The sequence below is a fragment of the Panthera leo genome, chromosome A1 (assembly GCF_018350215.1).
Source record: "Panthera leo isolate Ple1 chromosome A1, P.leo_Ple1_pat1.1, whole genome shotgun sequence".
Classification (NCBI taxonomy): Eukaryota; Metazoa; Chordata; class Mammalia; order Carnivora; family Felidae; genus Panthera; species Panthera leo.
In genome coordinates, this window is record NC_056679.1 from 190,046,682 (window position 1) to 190,065,790 (window position 19,109).

The window sequence follows — 19,109 nt, forward strand, 5'->3', positions numbered from 1 at the left end:
AAATTATTAAGAATTTCAAGATGGCAACAGCAGAGCATTAAAAAACCAAGCACAGAGCCCTTCTGGGACCTATACTACTGCACACCCATGACACCCTCACTGTTGTGCAACCTTCCCTAGCTCTCAGAACCACCCCCCTACTTTCTTGATTCTGTAGAAGCCCAAAGGAAAAGCAGCTGTGCCCCCGCATTGGTCATCTCAGAGATCTCAAGGCAATCAGGAGGGTAAGGTGACTCTCATTCATTTCTTGCTGTATTCATTTGGGAAAGAGACTCACTGCTTCTCTTTAACTAGCTCAGTACTAGGTTAACAACACTTGTAGCTAGGCTTCAAGTCTAAGGAATCCCAGACCAGAACTCCCATGGGCCCCCCGTCCCTTACCACGATGGAAGTCAGGTCCTCACTCTCAAAACGGCTGATGGCCTGGTCCAAGGATTTATACATGGCAGCAGAGATACGCTGGGTAATGAGTCTGTTTAAGTCAATTGATCTACCCAACAACTGCATGGAAGAGACAGAGAGAAAAGTTACTTAAGGTTCTCACAGGCACATGACCACTAAATGCAATGCACTGATAGAAAATTGGATTGAAAGCATAAAGGACATTACTAGGACAAATGGGGACTCTATGCAAAAAGAGTATTGTCAAATTTCCTGAGTATGATAATTCTATTTTGATTATGAGACAATGTCTTCATTCTTTGGAGATACATGCTGAAGTATTCATGAGTGAAGTGTCATCACTCTCTCGAATGGCTAAGAAGAGTACATATATTTAAAGGAAGTCAGAGAAAGCCTCTCTAAAGCAGTTTTGCTGAATGGTCATGTATATTTAAACATATATATATTAATGTTATATATAAATATATTTTTATAAATTATATATACTATATATTTATATATTATATATACTTATTTCCTATTTATAGATTATGTATTTATTTACTATTTATATACTACTTACTATATATACACCGTATTTATAGTATACATATCATATACTACTCACATATTTATATACTATTTATCTGCACTTTTTATATCTGTACGTATGTGTGTGTGCGTGCATATGTATATATATATATACACATATGCACGCACACACATATATAGGCACCTTAGGCACCTACCAAAGTAAAATATATGAATATATGTGTTTGTGTATATACATATGTATGTACACACATATACATATACATATGTATATACACAAACACATATATTCATATATTTCACTTTGGTAGGTGCCTAATAATTATTCTTAACCATTTTATTTCTTTTACTGTATTTGTGAGAGAGAAAAAATAAGTATATAAGAGAAAGTGAAGCAAATGTGGTACAACATTAATAATCATGGATCTGCCTGCAGAGTATATATATGTTCATGGTGTTATTTTTTCAACTTTCCTGTCAATTTGAAATATAAACAGTGGAGCGAAAATGTGATTCATTCAGACTGTAGGAAAAGGCTCAGGACAGGCTCTGGCATCCCATGCGATGCTGGCCTCCTACATTTAGCCCTGAGGTTCTTCCTGCATCTGTCCTGTGTGCCCTTATGGGGATGAGTGTAGAAGCACGAGAATGAAGGGCTGATTACAGCATGGAAAACAACTTAGGATAATTTCCATCAGGGCACACACACGGGGATTATTGCAGATGCTATGCGAACAGCAATAAACAACTACTGAGTGCCTGCTGTGTGCACTGCACTTTACTAGGTGCCCAAGGATTATTCTTAACTTTTCAAAATTTAATTCTTAACTATTTTATTTTTTTCGATTTCCCTTTTGGGAGATTTTCTACCAACTAAGACCCCTTACAGCCATCATGTGCACATAAAAGCCCTCAGTATTTAATGTCCTGTGGCTAATTCTGACTGCATCAGTAACTAATAGCTGTAATTTCCTGAGAGGTTGAAGGAAAAGCATTGAGCTCCTGCTGTTGACAGAAGTGAAGCTCGTTCTTTTTTCTCTCATAATTCTGTTTTGCTTTGATTTCTCAGAGCAGTGAAAATGTCCAGGGTTTCCAGGGTAACCCTTTCTTCCCCACCAGGGGTACTTCTCAGCCATGGCCCTTCACCTGGGTCTACTCCACAAACACCGTGGCCCACAAGTGTGCTTGTGTACCAAGCACACAAAGGTCATGGCCTAGAGGCCGTTTCACCGCTGCTTGGCTGACAGCAGGGCTTAGGAGTTGGGTGGCTGGAGCATCTTGTATTTTGCCTGCCTGGCTCATGTTAACATTTTAAAGCAGGGAGATGTTTCTGAGCTCCTGGCAGCATTTCCTCTACATTTGCAGGCAAATGTTAACAGAAACCAACCTCACAAGACCAAACTGTGATTTCTAGCATGGGTTTGGCTGACACAATTTATTTCAAGCATGAAGGAGCCTGCCTTCCCTTAGACCAGCATTTGCCCATTTCTGAGCGGCAGTCCTGATGGAAAGAAGTGAGCCACAGCTTATGACAAGAAGACTAAGACTCTGCTGGCTACTACGCCACAGAAGTGTCCTAGGGGCAGAATGAGAAGCCTAGAACTTGAACCACGCGATGCCAATGCCTCTTCGATATTTGTACGATTCTGTGGCTGTGCTATGCCCACCACGGTCAGAAACCCACATGGGCAGTACGCAGGGTGGAGAGTGTTTAGTCCTGATCTCTGATCTCCCCACTAACTTCATATCTACTCTCTAACCTGTCCCACCTCTGCTCCGGCTTTCTACACCATACCTGGACATGTCTCTGTTTCAGCAGCGTTTCGTAGCGGTTGGACGGCGGGTATGGAATGATGACTCCATAATTCTTACACTCGGCCCTAAAACGTTTATCCAACAGGACACTGAAGGGATAAAAGTTGAATAAGGCCAGTAAACATGATGGTGAGTGATTTCCAATCACCCAGCCACATCTGTTTCAGACCATAGGATCTACTCATGAAGCGTTATTTTATGTATTTCAAATAAAACTATTTTCTGCTTTAGAGCAAAGTTCGGATTTCTTTTTAGCCACAAAAGCTCCACATAAAGCAGAACTTCCAGGTTAAAGACAAGCAACACAGAAGTTGAGTCACCTCCCTCTTTTATTCATTTACCAAAAAAGCAACTGAGTGCATGCTTGCCATATCCCAGGGAACATTCTCGTACTGGGGATACAAGGTTCCTGTCCTCACGGAGCTTACTTCTGGTAAAGACACTGACAACTAAATAAATAAACGGAGAAGATAAATAATTTCATGCAAGAGAAAATACTGCATAGTATTTACTACTTCTCAGGCACACACATGCATGTACACAGGCATTTTAAATTTCACGACAACCTTATGAGTTAGATGTGCTATTATTATCTTTCACACTGAGGTACAGAATGCAGAGTAATCGTGCTCTGAAAATAACAACACAGGATCATTTGGTATTCGGAGGTCAAAGACAGCGACTCTAAAGCAATTTTGCTGGATGGACACCTAAATGCTAAAAATGGAAAGATCTGGGGGAGGAGTGTTTCTGGCATTGAAAAAAAAAAAAAAAAAAAAAAAGCTGGTCTGTATGGATAAAGGGCAGGCATGCTGGAGACCAATGGGCAAAAAAGGAATTTACAAAGTTAATCTAGGGGCCAGATCACGTGGGACTACATCAGCTGCAGTAAAAAAGCTAGGTATTTTCTAGATGTCAGTGGCAGCCATTGAAAGGCTTTAGGTAGGAAAGTGACATAATTTAAATGTACACTGTCCAGCATGGAGAGCAGCCACCAGCTACAGGAGCCCACAGACCACCTGCAACATGGTGAGATGTGCTGGAAGTGTAAAACACACACTAGACTTTGAAGGCTTAGGAAAAAAAACAATGAAAACTATCTCTTTAACAATTTTTGTATCGGGGTGCCTGGGCGATTCAGTCAGTTAAGCGTCCAACTTCGGCTCAGGTCACGAAATCTCGGTTTGTGAGTTCAAGCCTTGCATCGGGCTCTGCTGTCAGCACAGAGCCCACTTCAGATCCTCTATCGCCCCCTGCTCCACCCCCCACACCGTGTGCTTGCTCTCTTTCTCTCCCAAACATACATAAAAAACATTAAAAAATGTTTTTATATTGATTTCATGTTGAAATTGTATTTTAGATATATTGGATGATAGAAAATATATTATTAAAATTAGGAGTGCCTGGGTGGCTCTGTCGGTTAAGCCTTGACTCAGGTCAAGGGCTCAGGTCATGATCACGGTTTGTGGGTTCGAGGCCTGCATTGGGCTCTGTGCTGACAGCTCAGAGCCTGGAACCTTCTTCGGATTCTGTGTCTGCCTCTCTGCCCCTCCCCTGCTCGTGCTCTGTCTCTGTCTCTCAAAAATAAATAAACATTAAAAACACTTTTTAAATTAATTTCACCTGTTTATTTTTCCTTTTTAAAATATGGCTACTAAAAAATTTAAAATTACATGTGCGGCTCACATTTGTGGTTGCACTATATTTCTAATGGACAGCACTGATTTAGATCATTCTTTCCTTCCCGTGCTTTCTTGGACTCTCCTAACCTCTCTCAGTCTCCCCCAGCCACCCATATTTTTGGAAAACATTCACCTTGTAGGGAGTAAGTAGTATAAGTTAAGGGCAGTATTTTAGATAAGAATGTTTTATAAACTAAACATACAGAGGATCAGGGTTTGACAAGTCTGGGTTTGTGTACACAGCATATTTGAAATGAGAATGATTTTAGAGACACTGGAAGCCCTACTCACTGTTCTAACCACTTCTCATTCAACCCAGACACGTGCTAAGTGATTACTTTGTGAAAGACTATGTGTTTGGTGTGTTTTCCCAGAAAGTATTTTCCATCATTAAGAGCAGCTCACTTCATTGGATGTGCATTCTCTGTTAACAGGAACTTGTGTGCTCTGTACATCAGCTTCTCTTTGAAATATGTCAGAGCAACTCTAGCCGTCAAAAGCAAAATGACGCAAATTCCTTGCATAGAAAGAAAAATAATTTCTGTTGGTTAAGTAACTATTCTTGATATTACTGGTTTATAGACTTGGATTTCCAATAAGAAGAGAGACACCTATTTTGAGATTTTCTTGACCAGTTCTGTTACGGGTTCCTGCAACCCAGGAATTCACAGGCGTCTAAATCAACACACACTGCCAATCAACACCAACAAGCCTCGAACACTTGACATTATCTTACCACAACTTCCTCACTGGTCTCCTATCTGACCTATATTTATATACCCATTACTTGCTCACCACCAATCCATTCTCCACATTTTTATGTTTTTAATAGGGCAAATTTTTAAAAGTAAAAACTGAAGTCTCTGTCATACTTTTGAAACCATCCCGTGATATTCTATTCCTCCTAGGTAAATGCCTACAAGCCCCATCACCTGAGCCCTGCCTACCTCTTCAGTTTCATCATGCAGCCTGCCTCTTCTTGTGGTCTGTGAATGAGGCCTTTACATGTACTAATTCACATTAATTGTCTCAACTGCCCTATGGAGTAAGTGTGCTGTCAATATATTTCTGCCACAGGGACTTTGCACAAACAGTCCCTTTGCCTGCAATTTCCTGTCCCATCCTTCACTTTTAATTAATGCCTGCCAATTTCAGATAAGAACTCAAATGTTACTTTCTCAGGATAGCTTTTCCAGTTCCTCACCCCAAAGACTAGTTCAGGTTTAACTGTCACAGATCTGTAAATTCCCATGAACTTTTCCTTCACAGGGAGCATGTAACCTCCCTTGTCACTGTGCTTTCATCAGTTTTTATTAATGTCTGTTACCCCCCACTAGACTGTAAGCTCCATGAGGTGCAGCACCAAATCTGCCTATTTTCCTTTCTCCGTATTTTAGCATCCAGTCCAGGCCCACAGGATCGCTCCAATTTCCTTAGGTGCTAAAGAAGAAGAGAGGTTTTTTACAACAGGAAACTATGTCTCACAGGTGGCAGTCTAAGAAAGCTTGTTGCTCACGGCCCTGGGACTCTCGTACCTGCCAGCCATGGCTTTGTAGTAAGCAAAGATCTGGTCCGCCAGCTTGTAGACAAACTGATCAAAGCACAGGTTCACCTGGTGAAAGGGAAGCAGGAAATGTCAGTGGTGTCTGGCTTTATCACAGAAGCTTAGATGACCGAAAGGGGGTGCTTGGGTGGCAGTGCATGTTGTGGAGCAAGAGACTTTGAACAGCAACAAAAGAAGATTTTGTGATTCAGTTAAGAAGTTTGGCCCTTCCTCTCAAGGTTTTTAGCTAGGCACAGAGAAGGCAAAGTCCAAAAAGCTCTGGAGGAACTGCCCCTGCCTCTGGTCCCCTCCTTGCTGTTTGGAGGTGGCCTGCCCAGAGGCAATGCAAGACAGATCTTCATATCCCCTGCAATTACTCGTATCAGTCAACCCATCCTCTTTCCTGGTAGACTTTCTTGTCTTTTCCTTTCACTTTATTTTACCTTGCTTGACAAATGAAGAAGTTGATGGTCACTGGAAACTGAAAAATCTATTTTTTTTTTTTTTTTTGCAAACTTTGCTTAAAAACCTTTGGATCTTGGGGCGCCTGGGTGGCTCAGTCGGTTGGACGTCCAACTTCGGCTCAGGTCATGATCTTGCGGTCCGTGAGTTCGAGCCCCGCATCGGGCTCTGGGCTGACAGCTCGGAGCCTGAGCCTACTTCAGATTCTGTGTCTCCCTCTCTCTCTGCCCCTCCTCTGCTCATGCTCTGTCTCTATCTGTCTCAAAAATAAATAAATGTTAAAAAAAAAAAAAAGTTAAAAACAAAAAAACCTTTGGATCTTAATGCTTATGGGGTCATCTTGCCATTTCAGTGTCTTGTCACATAAATGGCAGACTGTGATGCTCAGGTGAGGCGTTCATGTCAGACATGGGATCAAAACCAAACCCTCCAGTGATGGCCAGAAACAGCCACAGGTGGGACTTTACTGAGCTGGAGCTGCGGTGGGGGCAGAGCGCCATGTGACTTCAAAGGGAACAGAGCGTATTTACGTGACTTCTCATCCATTCTTCTCTCCCCAAATTCTCAGCTCCTTACAGTTAATTCTTTATCCGAAGAGCTTTCAGGTTTTATCTTACACCCCAGATGCTATTCTGAACATAAACCACAGAGTTGGGTGCAGCTCTGTCCTCATTTACAGGTAACCAAGGCCTCTGCCCCAGACTTTGCACTTCAAAGGTCTCCAGGGGATGTTCCAACAGCTGAAGAACCTACAGGGTCAAGGTGTCCCCCACGCATACCCTATGCTCCCCTTCTAGAACCAGCCTTGAGTACCTTTGCTCCCAAAGCCCAAGCCCCTTTCAGGCCTGTTTGATGTTTTCTCTGGTATCATCCCTGAGGGTGGACCGCACCTCGGGTGTGTGCACCCCTAGGGCCGTGGGTTAGCCAAGAGGGCTGCAGTTTGAGGGCAGCGATGGCAGACAAAGCTTGGATATCCGTACACATGCACATAAGGCCCTGTATAGGGCAGAACAGAGCTTGGGGATGGAAACAGAAAGGTGGCAGGCTACAAGCTGGGGTCTCAATTTGTACTTTAGCCCTAGGCCCTCAAATGTTACCCAGGGCCTGGCTGTGTGCTGTTTTTTTACATTTATTTGAAAAATCTCTGGGGCGCCTGGGTGGCTCAGTCAGTTAAGCATCCGACTCTTGATTTCTGCTCAGGTCACTACCTCATGGTTCATGGGATTGAACCCCGCGTCTGCCTCTGTGCTGACAGTGTAGAGCCTGCTTTGGATTCTCTCTCTCCCTCTTTCTCTGCCCCTCCTCTGCTCGTGAGTGCATGCTCTCTCTAAATAAATAAATAAATAAATAAATAAATAAATAAATAAATAAATAAATATTAAAAAAAACCTCACTTGGCCACATGACACTCTAGGTTTGTTCTATTTTCAACCTGTTGGAGAACACTAGTATATAAGATCTGTCAGAAGATGGAGTTGTCAAAGCCAAGGTACAACCAGTTAACTTGTCTCCAGGAATCTTTCTTCCCAAGTTCGTACTCAGGAGAACAGATCTGTGTTGGGGTCCATTAAGGTTTTCAACTCCCATAGACATCGGAGGGTTGAGAAAGCAAGAAGCATCTCTACTAGATTTTCTCTGAAATACGTAAACTTTCAAACTAAGTTAGTGGTGATGCTAATCCTAAAACAGTCATGTCCTTCCTTTATAAAGAAGAATGTCTTATGTTTCTATGACATTTTTCCCTAGTTGGCCCATTCTGTGTTTATACAGCCCCATGCAGTTAAGCACAGCGCAGACTATCATTCCCATTTCCAGAAGGCAAAACTACATTTCAGTAACCATCACTGCCATTGCCCTCAGGCTCCTGGTCCTTGCACGGGGCAGGACTGTACCTCCTCGCTGCTCTTTGAAAAGGAGATGCAGTCATGTGACTTGCTTTGACCAATGACGTGTCACTTCCTGGTGGAAGCTTTGAGTACCAGTAACACTTCCCCCTGGCATGGCAATTAGTGAATGTTCCAGGTGGGTCCCAGCTTGAAGACCACATGGAGCAGAGCCCCCAATCAATCCATAATGGAGAAATAAACCTTTGGTTTCAAGGTACTAAGAATTTGTGATTATTTGTTACTGGAGCATAACCTAGCTTATCCTGACCAGTACAGAAATAAAGCTATCGAATGACTCTCTAATAAACAGCTTTAATGGTTGAGAGGATGGTTACTTCAGTCCTACTAGTACTAGAAAGTGACTCTGTAAGCTGTGTGACCTTGATGTAATAACTGACCACTGTAAGTCTAAGATTTATTATTTGTAAAATAGATAGTAGCACACACTTCTTTAAACTGCTACAAAGTTTATTTGATAAGTCTCTCTCTACAGTGCTTATCCCCGCCCTTGGCAAAAGGCAGATATATAATAATTGATAGGTGGTATTGCTATTGTTATTATTATTAGCCAAATAACCCAACCAGACCAGACCCAACAGAAAATTGATTTTACCCATGCATTACTATCATCTGCCATCCCTTAATATATTTGAAAAAGAAAGACCATCATCCTGGTCTGGGTCCTTTTTGATGGTCATGATGTTTGTAAAGATCAATCTCCATACGGTGAATGAGATTATAATAGTGTTGCATAGTGACAAACGGTAGCTACGCTTGTGGTAAACATAACATACATGTCAAGTTTTAGAATCACTGTGTTGTACACCTGAAACTAATGTCACATTGGGTGTCAACTGTCCTGCAATTTAAAAAAAAAAAGTCATGGGGCACCTGGGTGGCTCAGTCGGTTGAGCGGCCGACTTCGGCTCAGGTCACCATCTCACTGTCTGTGAGTTTGAGCCCCGCGTCAGGCTCTGTGCTGACTGCTCAGATCCTGGAGCCTGTTTCAGATTCTGTGTCTCCCTCTCTCTGACCCTCCCCCGTTCATGCTCTGTCTCTCTCTGTCTCAAAAAAAAAAAATAAATGTTAAAAAAAAAATTAAAAAAAAAAGTCATAAAAAGAGATCACTCTCCAGAACAAGTCATTGATCCCCTACTGCTATGGTCTGAAAGCGTATGCTCCCCCCAAATTCTTATGTTGTGACCCTAACCCCCAAAGGTGATGGTATTAGGAATCACCTCACTTTGGGAGGTGATTAGGTCATGAGGGTGGAGCCCTCAGAAATGGGATTAGTGCTCTTATAAAAGAGACCCCACAGAGCTTGCTCACCCTTTCCACTAGCAAGGATACCACGAGAAGTCTGTGACCCAGGAGGGCGCCCCCACTGGGTGGTACTGGACCCCTGATCTGGACTTCCTGCCTCCACAACAGTGAGAAATACATGTCTGTTGTTGATAAGCCACTCAGTCTGTGGTATTTTGGTACAGAAGCCTGAACAGATGAAGACAGCCCACTTTGTGCCAACAGCTCCAGATTTAAAAAGTCCAGACGCTTGGAATAAGATTATAGGAACGAAAGGGGAAGCACGTCACTTGCCTCAGCTTCAATCTCATCATACAGGAACTGCTTTTTAAACTTGGTCAGAGCATAGTAGGCGCTGTCATTGTACAGGTCCAAAGGATAGAGGACGTACCTGAGGGAGAAGAACAGAGGCCAGCAGCTTACTAATCTCTCTCAAGGCAGTCTGACTGATGCGGCTTGGGACATCTGAAGGGTTGGGTGAAAAGATGAACAGGCTCTGGGTTAGAAGAGAGCCTTCCAGCATTCTGATGTTTCCAGCCTGCTTTAGGGATGACTTACTTTACAGTCTTCCCACAGAAATCAAAACACCATGAGGTTAATAAATCCAAGGTCTGAAAAAATTAGTCTGGGACCAAAAGAAATCAAATGGTAGTTAAGGATATTAGCTTCCTGATCCCCAGAGATGACTACCTTCCAAGCATGGCTGTTTGAGACTGACAAAGCACAGGAAGGAGAGCTGGGCTGGTAGAACCCTGAACCTATCTGCAAGGCTGAGTGAAATCTGGTGTCACGTGATCCTTGGCATAAGCATTCTCCCTGGTGGGGCACACTGCCTAATCTGGAAAGTTGTGGAAAGAACATAGCTCACTAGCAAACTACCATCTGAACCCGGGGAACCTCCTTGCTGACCCAATCCTGCCTCTTACTCCATCATGGAAGGTTCTTTGGTTTCCAGGATATGGTCTGTTAGAATCCAGGGCATGGACATCTCAATTGGAAACTGGATTCGCCGGCCCATGGTTAACTCCAGGAAGAATTCTCGGAACCAGAGCTGAGACAGATCACAACACTGCTGCAGGGCTTCTGAAAGCATAGCAGAAAGAGTCATGGGTTCTACACAGGAAGCACCAAAAGATCTTTCTTCTTGCCGTTTTTATTAACTTAGTTCTTATTGCTTTCATTGCTATTCTTGCCACTGTACTAGCATGCAGCAGGTACTCATAAAACATGACTTGGTCTGTAGATCCTGCTCTCTTATACCCGAAAGCCAGTCTAACATCTATTTAGAAAACACCATTTGTTAAGTTTCTCAGTAGCAGCCCTTGGGGGGAAGAGAGCAGCAATGTTTTAGAGCTTTAGATGCCCCCCCAGTTTCCATCATCCCCTGCAAAGCCGTCCTGAAAAGCCACGATCCGAGTGTGAAAAGCATGCTTGCTATACAAACACGGTGTCAAGCCAGGTCCCCAGGTGCCTACTTTTAATTGCTCCTTGCATCCTTATACATGGTAATTCTAACTTCCATATACTGAGAAGCCTTGAAGGCTCCTAGGCTGTGCTCTAATGGAGAAGCTTGGATTGTTGGTTAAGATCACTCTTCTCAGCACCAACATATGCATTACCACTCCCATGTCCCTGGATGCTGCTCTCCTTCCACCCTGCCCTGTCCCACCTGCATAGGCATCCTGCTGACAGGAGAACAGGGTTGTGGGACACAGGGTTGTGGTACAGCCTGAAAGCTGCCTTTGTTAGGAGCAACAAGATAGTCAAGTGCCTGGCCACGTCTGCAGGTACGTTGCCGGTTTTAATCCTTCTTCTAAGAACTTCATGACAAATAAACTGCAAATGTCTACCAGACAAATTTAGCTGAGTCAGAATAGCTGGACTGGCCTGGCCTTTCCAAGCCCACCAGAAAAGTTTGCATTTTCTTCTTCAGTGGCAAAATGTGTCCCTTTTGGTCAATGATCATGTTTCTTTGCGACTTTTGGTCTGAAGGCCTTAGTTGGTCTGGGACCTGGGACCCCCATCCTCTCCCCACTGCAACTCACCACTGATGTTGAGCAGGTGCGTGAAGAAGAAGGATTGTTTATGGAAGTCCTCTATGGCGAGGACGATGGGTCCATCAAGGCTGCTTCTCAGGGTCTTCTTGGAGCCACTTTTGTCTGCAATGAGTGATTCAAGCATGGTCCGCACCATGTACAGCTTGAAAGAGAAAGAAAGATGAGAAGGTCAAGGGCTGGCTCTCCACCCTGGGGTAAAGGTTTCTTTGTGCTGTATTTATATTTTTCTTTTTTTTCTGCAGATGTCTGCTCTTAAAAAGCACTGTCTTAAGGAAGCACCAGTTTAGGGTTGGAGAAGTGAATTTGGAACATATAAACCTGCAAGAGGGAGACTGCCCAGCCCGGGAGGAAGTCCTGCCTGGGGTCTGCGGCATCCCTGGGTAGGTAGACCCGGTAATACCAAGTCATTCAAGGCCCAGGTTTTTGCCTGCTCTGCTCGGCCAAGGGCATGGGCATCAGAGGAGAACTTCAGTTCACGTCACTCTGGAGTCACTCTCTGCTTTACTGGTTGGCTATGGTGGTGCCATGGGTGGAGCCGTGGACTTGGGTCTAAGGCCAGGCACTGCTACTGTCTTGCTGTGTGACCTTGGGCAGCGAAGTCCCGCTCTGGGCCTCAGTTTTCTTATCTGCTAACACGAAGGGGTTGCACCAGATGCTTTCTCAAATCAGTCCCTTTCAGCTCTAACATTTTGAGGAACTGCGAAATAGAATATGATCAGAACAAGCCTCCCACCCAACCACCTCAAGCTTCTGACCCTTAGCACTCTGAATCCATGACTGAGCGATGGCGCCCTCTGGTGGTGCCAGCTGCATTGCACAGCCTACCAAAATCCTGGGAGGAAAGCGGGTGAAGATTGGTACTTACACAGGAGGTCTACTAGACAATCAACTCCCGCTTACAGAGGGCCTTAAGTGCAAAGGGTGCAAGTGCTAATCTAGATCTTTCCACATCATATGCCTTTGAATGTTAGGGCTGGAAGGGGCCTTGAGGAGCCAGGCTAGTCCATTCCTGCTGCCTCCTGGAGAAGTATACCCCAACCAACCCAGCCAGGCGGTGTAATACCAGGGATCGGCAGCCTCTTCGGCCCTGTGTGCCACCAGTGGGGTGAAACAAAGCCCGCGGGGACCACTGGCAGGCCTAAGACATAGATAGGAGAAAGGAGGAGGGGGTGGGAGGGCAGGAGAGACAGGGAAGAGGGAGAGAGAGAAGAGAGAGAGAGAGAGAGAGAAAAGCAAGAGGTATTGTATACGGTGGGAAAGCCGCCGCGACTGCTATAGGGGCCACTTGCCGACCACCTCTCAGAAGCTCCAACCTCCCTCTGCCACCATGTCTGTGCTGGCTGCCTCTGGATCTCCTCTAAGACCGTACCCACCATGCCCCTGGCATTGGGCCGGGCACGCAGCCTCGGAGAGGAGGGGCACACGCCCCTGCCACAGCACTTCCCTTGGTGGTGCAAGAGCTCCCCGTGGTGGCCAGTTTACTGGACAGTCCACCCTCTGCAACCCCATTGCTGGGCAGGCCTGACCATCCCTAAGAACCGAGAAGCACTATTCTAATGATGGCCTTTGGAGTCATCAAGGAAAGGATTCATCAAGTACCATCCATGTGGAATTGACTGATCTACATCAAATTCTATTTGAAAATCCACTTCATCGATAAAAGAGGGGGGACTCTTCCCACCTGCTTCTATTTATCTCATCAGATCAGTCAGCAGCCCAGCTCTGCTAGATGCCCCTGTCTCCTGTGCTCTGAAGGCCCTAACAGAGCCCCGGGGCAGGAGTCAGGAGACCTGGGTTCTCGTCCCACCTCCGCCTGTGACTCATCTTGTGACTTAGACAAGTCACTTCCCCTCTCCGGACCTCAGTTTCCCCATCTGTAAAATAGGGAGGGCACTGGGACTAGCTTGTCTCTAAGGGCTCTTCCAGCTCTGACTTCGGGAGTCTACTGAAAATGCATCTATGCCGCCTCGTATGATTTGGTGGTGCTGGGGGTTAACTCATGGTCACACTCCCCTCTCAGACCACCTACATAAATATTCCTCCTCTCTGTCCCTCCCTCCCTGCTGTGTGGCCCTCTTGCTCCTTTCCAGTTTCTCTTTGGCCTTGTCCGGGTCTCCCTCACTCATGTCCTGGGACTTATGGAAACACCCATGAGGTGTGTCCTAGGCTGGAAAGGTCTGTGGTCCTTGACATTACATAGAAGTATTTGTAGAAGCTTCCCTGGGATTTCCACAACCAGCAAGATTAGTGCAAACTGGCCCGTGGGCTGTGAAGCCAAGGAAGTTACAGTGACATGGCTGAGAACCCGTCTTGGCCCATCCTTCGTCCCCGGCCCCTGCCCAGACACAGACACACACACATAGAAGGGGAGGTGGTGGGCCTCACATGGCTCATCTCAGATGATTCAGATTCAGGGTTTCAGAGCTGAGAGAGGCTGAATGGTCATGTGAAGTGGGAGTTCCTGTAAGACCCCTGAAAGTTCAATGGACCCTTATGCTTTTTTCCAATTCCTCAAAAAGCCTACCAGGAATTGCTTATCCTTAAGTAAGTGGCAATGATTTGACCAAGATGCCCAGATTCTTTACTTTTTTTTTGTTTGTTTGTTTTGTTTTTAACAACTATATGACTACTTTGGATAAATCCCAGGTGACCTCTTGTTCAGAAGCTTTGGTTAACAACTCTGAATATCTCTGATTACTAGACTCTCTCTAAGGGGTCAAGGGCTTTTGATACTAGTGCATTTGAGGGGATAATACTTGTCAGTAACATGATCTCATTCAAAATTTTCATTTAATAGAGAAGATAATTAGAGTACAGACAGGTCAAGGTGCTTGCCTAAGATCACACAGCAAGTCAGAGGCAGAACTTATAAATTCCCAAGCTAGGATGTCACTTCAGGGGAAGGGGTCAGGGTTCACTACAGAGGGACAGGATAGATGCATATAGATTCTACTTTAAACTCCTCCTACACTTTGGAACCTAAACTTCACAGGGCTAGGAGATAGCCAGTCCTGGTATTACCTCCATTTGCCAGATTAGACAACTGAGGCACAAGGAGACTGTGTAACATGCCCGAGGTCACACAGGTATCTGGGACTAGAATCCAGGTCTCCTGAATCTTAAGCTGGTAGTCCTCCCTCCTATATTAAAACAAGATGGCAGAATAAGACTAGAACAGCTGCTGGACCCTGCCCCTCCTGCCTGAGGACCACCCAGCCCCACCACCCCACAGTCCAGCCAGGATGACCTACCATGGCCTGGCTGGCCTCTGAGTCAACAGAGCTGGCCTGTGCCCAGAGCCACTTACCTGTGTGCTGGAGGGCCCCACAGCACGCCGGGGCACCTTGATGTCAAATCCACCTTTGGGGTCCTTCTCCCCTCTCAAGCACGGGTCATTAGGCGGCTCTCGGCCCCCTTCCCAGTCACAGATGGTTTTTCGAATTGCCTGGAGGACACTGGGAAGGAAGAATGAATATTCAGAGTAGGTTTTACTGGTGGGAGGAAGCCCTGCAAGCCTGTTTCTAGAGTATGAGACGGCCCAGAAGCACTTGTCTTAGAATTCCTGTGTCTAACCACCCCAGGGTGAAGGGCTGGCTTCTCAGGCTTAAGCTACAGTCCAGAAGTCTGCACTTTAACAAGCGCCCAGGTGACTCTGAGGGCCACTGCCTAATTTTTTTTTTTCTCATTACAGGGGCGTTTCACTAGTCCAGTTACATCTCTGCATGTTCAAAAGTTTAACGATAGCTTATATTTGTTGCATACTTACTCCATGCTGCTGTGTGCTTAGGTCTACACACTGATTATTTCACTCTATCAACAGCCAATGAAGTAAGTTATCGTCTACATTTTACAAACAAGGAAAATTGAGGTTCAGAGAAAGTAGGTTATTTGACTGAGTGCACACAGCTAATGGTGGATATGGGCTACAAACCCAGAGACTGAGGCTTCATTTCAAACGTCCAACTCCTAAGAAGGCCTCCTAGAATTTGCTGGAACTTGCTAGTAAGCTCTGTGTGTGTTCAGAGGCTGCTCTGGAAGCTGACTGAGACAGGAACATCCTCTGTGGTCTACACCTAGCACCCCCTGATTTTAGATGTGCTCTTGAAAAGGGCCATCTGAAGACCCACCTGATAAGGACATTCTTCTTCTTCCGCACCGCCTGCCTCAGGGGCTCACGCAGTGTCACCTGGGCAAAGTCTTGCAGGGCCGCGTAGATGGTGTTCCTGATGGCCTGGTTGAAGACGCTCTCCATCCTGCCCATGAGTACCTGCAGGCCTTTGATCATGGCAATCACCTGGCCAGGCACAGATCAAGATCAGGCTCACTGTGCTTCAGCTCACTTATCTGTCCAGTACCCTTCACCACATTGCAGGGAGGGTCCGGAAGCAAGGGGCTAGTGCTACTCAAAGTGCCCGTTCACAACTAGGTCAGAAACGTGTGCTGCATGGGAAATCAGTGCTCTGCTTTCTTCATCAACAAAGTCCTGCTACACAGCAAAGATGTCAGCTAAATGGAACAGTGTGCTTCACGATGTAGCTGATTTTCATTCTGGCACCAGGTCCTTATCTTCCTGCTGACTGGTGACAAATGGCAGCTTATTCACAGACCACATTTTGTGGACCACTCTGACTTCTAGAGGCCCCTCTACATACCATGCAGCCACAGACTGTGTCAAGTAGAACTCTTCTGACCATAAAATTTTCTATAGAATTTTTACAATCTTTGCTTTCGAAAGAACTTGGCCGGTTGCTGTGGAGTCCATAGGACTTCCTCCAGGACACAATATCTCTGTAGAAGTCTCAGGTGAGGGAAAGCCTCTGCCCTTCTATTTACCTCCTCCCTAGACCTTTAACTCACTTATCTATCTGCAGCGGTGGGGGCGGGTTTTGTGATGAGTGTATGCTGGCCTGCCTTGGAGATCTCTTCTGAGATCTGTCTGCCTGTGTTCCTGTCTTCTCCTGGCAATAGCCATTCCCTCCCCATCCCAAGGAAGAGACGCATGTATTTCTATAGTTGCTCTGTCTGTTTCCCAGTGGGTAAGTTAAATGGCACGGAGGAGGAACAAGAAGTCTCGGGTGGCATTGGTTGGAAGTCACATCCCTAGTCCAGCTTCCCCAGCAACAAACCTGATCTTTTGGCCCCTATCAGCCACAAGCGCTAATACCTAGATTGAGGGGAGGGGAGGGGATAGCACATGCCAAATCAGCCTCTTACCAACCACTGCACTTATCACACCTGTGATGAGTCTAACACTCATGATGTGTTAGACCTCCTCCCTCTGCACCAGGCTGTAAGTGCTGCAGGAACAGGGCCCAGCAGTGCTGTCCACACCCTGTGCCCACTGCCTGGGCCTGAGGTGGGCTGTCAGAAAAGTTTTGTTGAAAAGGAGTGAATAAAGTAATGAATGAGCTAAGAAGCTAAGATCTTTTTCCTTCCTCTAAACCTCAAAGGAATAAATAGAACATTTGAGGTTAGGGGAAATGGTGAGAACAAAGTTTAGGAGGTGAGGATTTTCATTAGAATCAATACGTATGATGGTTTTGCTGGAAAGAAGCTTTGGTGTAGAGAAACAATGGGACTGAAGCCTTAAAGGAACATGATGCCATAAAAAAATCTGGGCTCTCGGCTAGAGATGTAATTAGGATTAAAATAGTGAGGCAAAAGAAGGGATAGAGAGTAAAGATATTTCAGAATAATTCCAAACACAGACGAGTGTGCAGATCCTTTAGACTTAAGAGAAAATATTTGCAACTTCGGGCTAGGCAGAGATTTCTTAGCTAGAACACAAAAATCACAAACCATAACATAATTGATAAGTTACACTTTATCAAAATGTAAAAAGAGGTGCTCTTCAAAAGGTATCCCTAAAACAGTGAAAAGGCAAAGTCCACAATGAGAAAAAAATATTTACAACATATATAAGACTAGGGACTTGTAGTTCCAAACATATAAAGAATTCCCACAATTCAAGAAGAAGACAGAAACCCAGTTTAAAAAATGGGCAAAAAATTTCAGAAGACAACATTTCACAAAGGAGGATATAAGAATGGCCAATAAACACGTGAAAAGATGCTCGTTATCATCAGTCTTCAGGGAAATACAAACTAAAACCTCAATGAGATTTCACTAACCAGCCATTAGAATGACTAAAATAAATCAAATTGACAACATCAAGGACTGTGAGGGTGTGGAGTATCAGAACTCTCACGTACTGTTGGTGGCGATATGGAATGGCACTTCCACTTTGGAAAACCGTGTGGCAATTCCTTAAAACGTTAAGCATAAACCTACAATACGGCCATTCCAAGAGAAATAAAAACCTATATCTACACACCTTATACTCAAATCTTTTTTTTTTTTTTTAAGTTTATTCATTTTTGAGAGAGAGACAGAGCATGAGCAGGGGAGGGGTAGAGAGGGAGAGGGAGACACGGAATCTGAAGCAAGCTCAGGCTGTGCTGAGCTGTCAGCACAGAGCCCGACGCGGGGCTCGAACTCACGGACCGCGAGATCATGACCTGAGTCGAAGTCGGACGCTCAACTGACTGAGTTACCCAGGTGCCCCTATATTCAAATCTTTAAAGCAACTTTTTTCATATTGGCCAAAAGGCTGGAAATGGCCCAACGTTTATCAACAGTTGAACGGGCAAACAAATCCTAGTATAACCACACAATGGAATAACACTCAATAATAAAAAGGAACAATCTACTACTGATACACAACACGATGTGGATAAAACTCAAAATTATGATGGTGAGTAACAGACCCAAACACAAAAAATTACAAACTATGAAAAATGATAGAAAATACAAATCTGTGGTGACAAAAAAAAAGTGACTGGGCACAAGGATGGCGGGAGGATAGACTGCAAATGGCACCAAGTCTTTAAGGGGAGAATTTGTGTGTTGTGCTTGTGCAGGGGCCATGCTAACCTTCTCTGTACTGTTCTAATTCTAGTACGGGTGCTGTCGAAGCCAGGACAGAAATGTTCTGTATCTTATCTTTGTGGTTCAGAGGTGTGTATACAACTGTCAAAAGTCTTTGAGTTATATACTTTAAATAGATCCAGTTTACTGCATATAAATTATGCCTCAATAAAGATGATAAAAAGAGCTATGCTGTCCTCATGAAGGTACTGTATACTCTGACACAAGAACAGGGACGTTTATAAAAGGAACATTCAGAGAACAAGATGGAGCTTTCGGACATTAAAAATGTAACAGGCATGATAAAAAATACACAGGACAAAGCTGATCTTAAGGAAATAGCCCACAAAGCAGAACAAAAATAGATGATGTACAGTAAGAAAGAAAAGATAAAATCAGACACTAAATCCTGGGGGTCCAACATCTGCCATTTCATTGTATCTCAGTTTCTACCTATAGTTCTTTGATCACTCATCAGTCTGGGCATTTTTCTTATCTCTTT

At 44.6% G+C, this 19,109-nt stretch overlaps 1 protein-coding gene and 1 non-coding gene across 7 annotated transcripts in view; both read right to left on the reverse strand.

Moving 5' to 3' along the window:
• The window catches only part of CYFIP2 (cytoplasmic FMR1 interacting protein 2), a 128,904-nt gene that overhangs the window by 62,332 nt on the left and 47,463 nt on the right, over positions 1–19,109 (reverse strand). For all 6 annotated transcript variants that reach the window (XM_042948350.1, XM_042948343.1, XM_042948358.1 and 3 more), the window contains 8 exons: positions 15,808–15,974; positions 14,988–15,135; positions 11,669–11,822; positions 10,550–10,706; positions 9,918–10,014; positions 5,966–6,042; positions 2,729–2,837; positions 382–501 (listed from right to left, as the gene is read on the reverse strand). In XM_042948350.1, coding sequence (XP_042804284.1) covers positions 382–501; positions 2,729–2,837; positions 5,966–6,042; positions 9,918–10,014; positions 10,550–10,706; positions 11,669–11,822; positions 14,988–15,135; positions 15,808–15,974 — 1,029 coding nt within the window. The remainder of the gene's footprint in view (positions 1–381; positions 502–2,728; positions 2,838–5,965; positions 6,043–9,917; positions 10,015–10,549; positions 10,707–11,668; positions 11,823–14,987; positions 15,136–15,807; positions 15,975–19,109) is intronic.
• On the reverse strand, positions 18,561–18,662 carry LOC122202823. Its single transcript, XR_006194900.1, has one exon. It is a non-coding gene; the product is annotated as a U6 spliceosomal RNA (small nuclear RNA).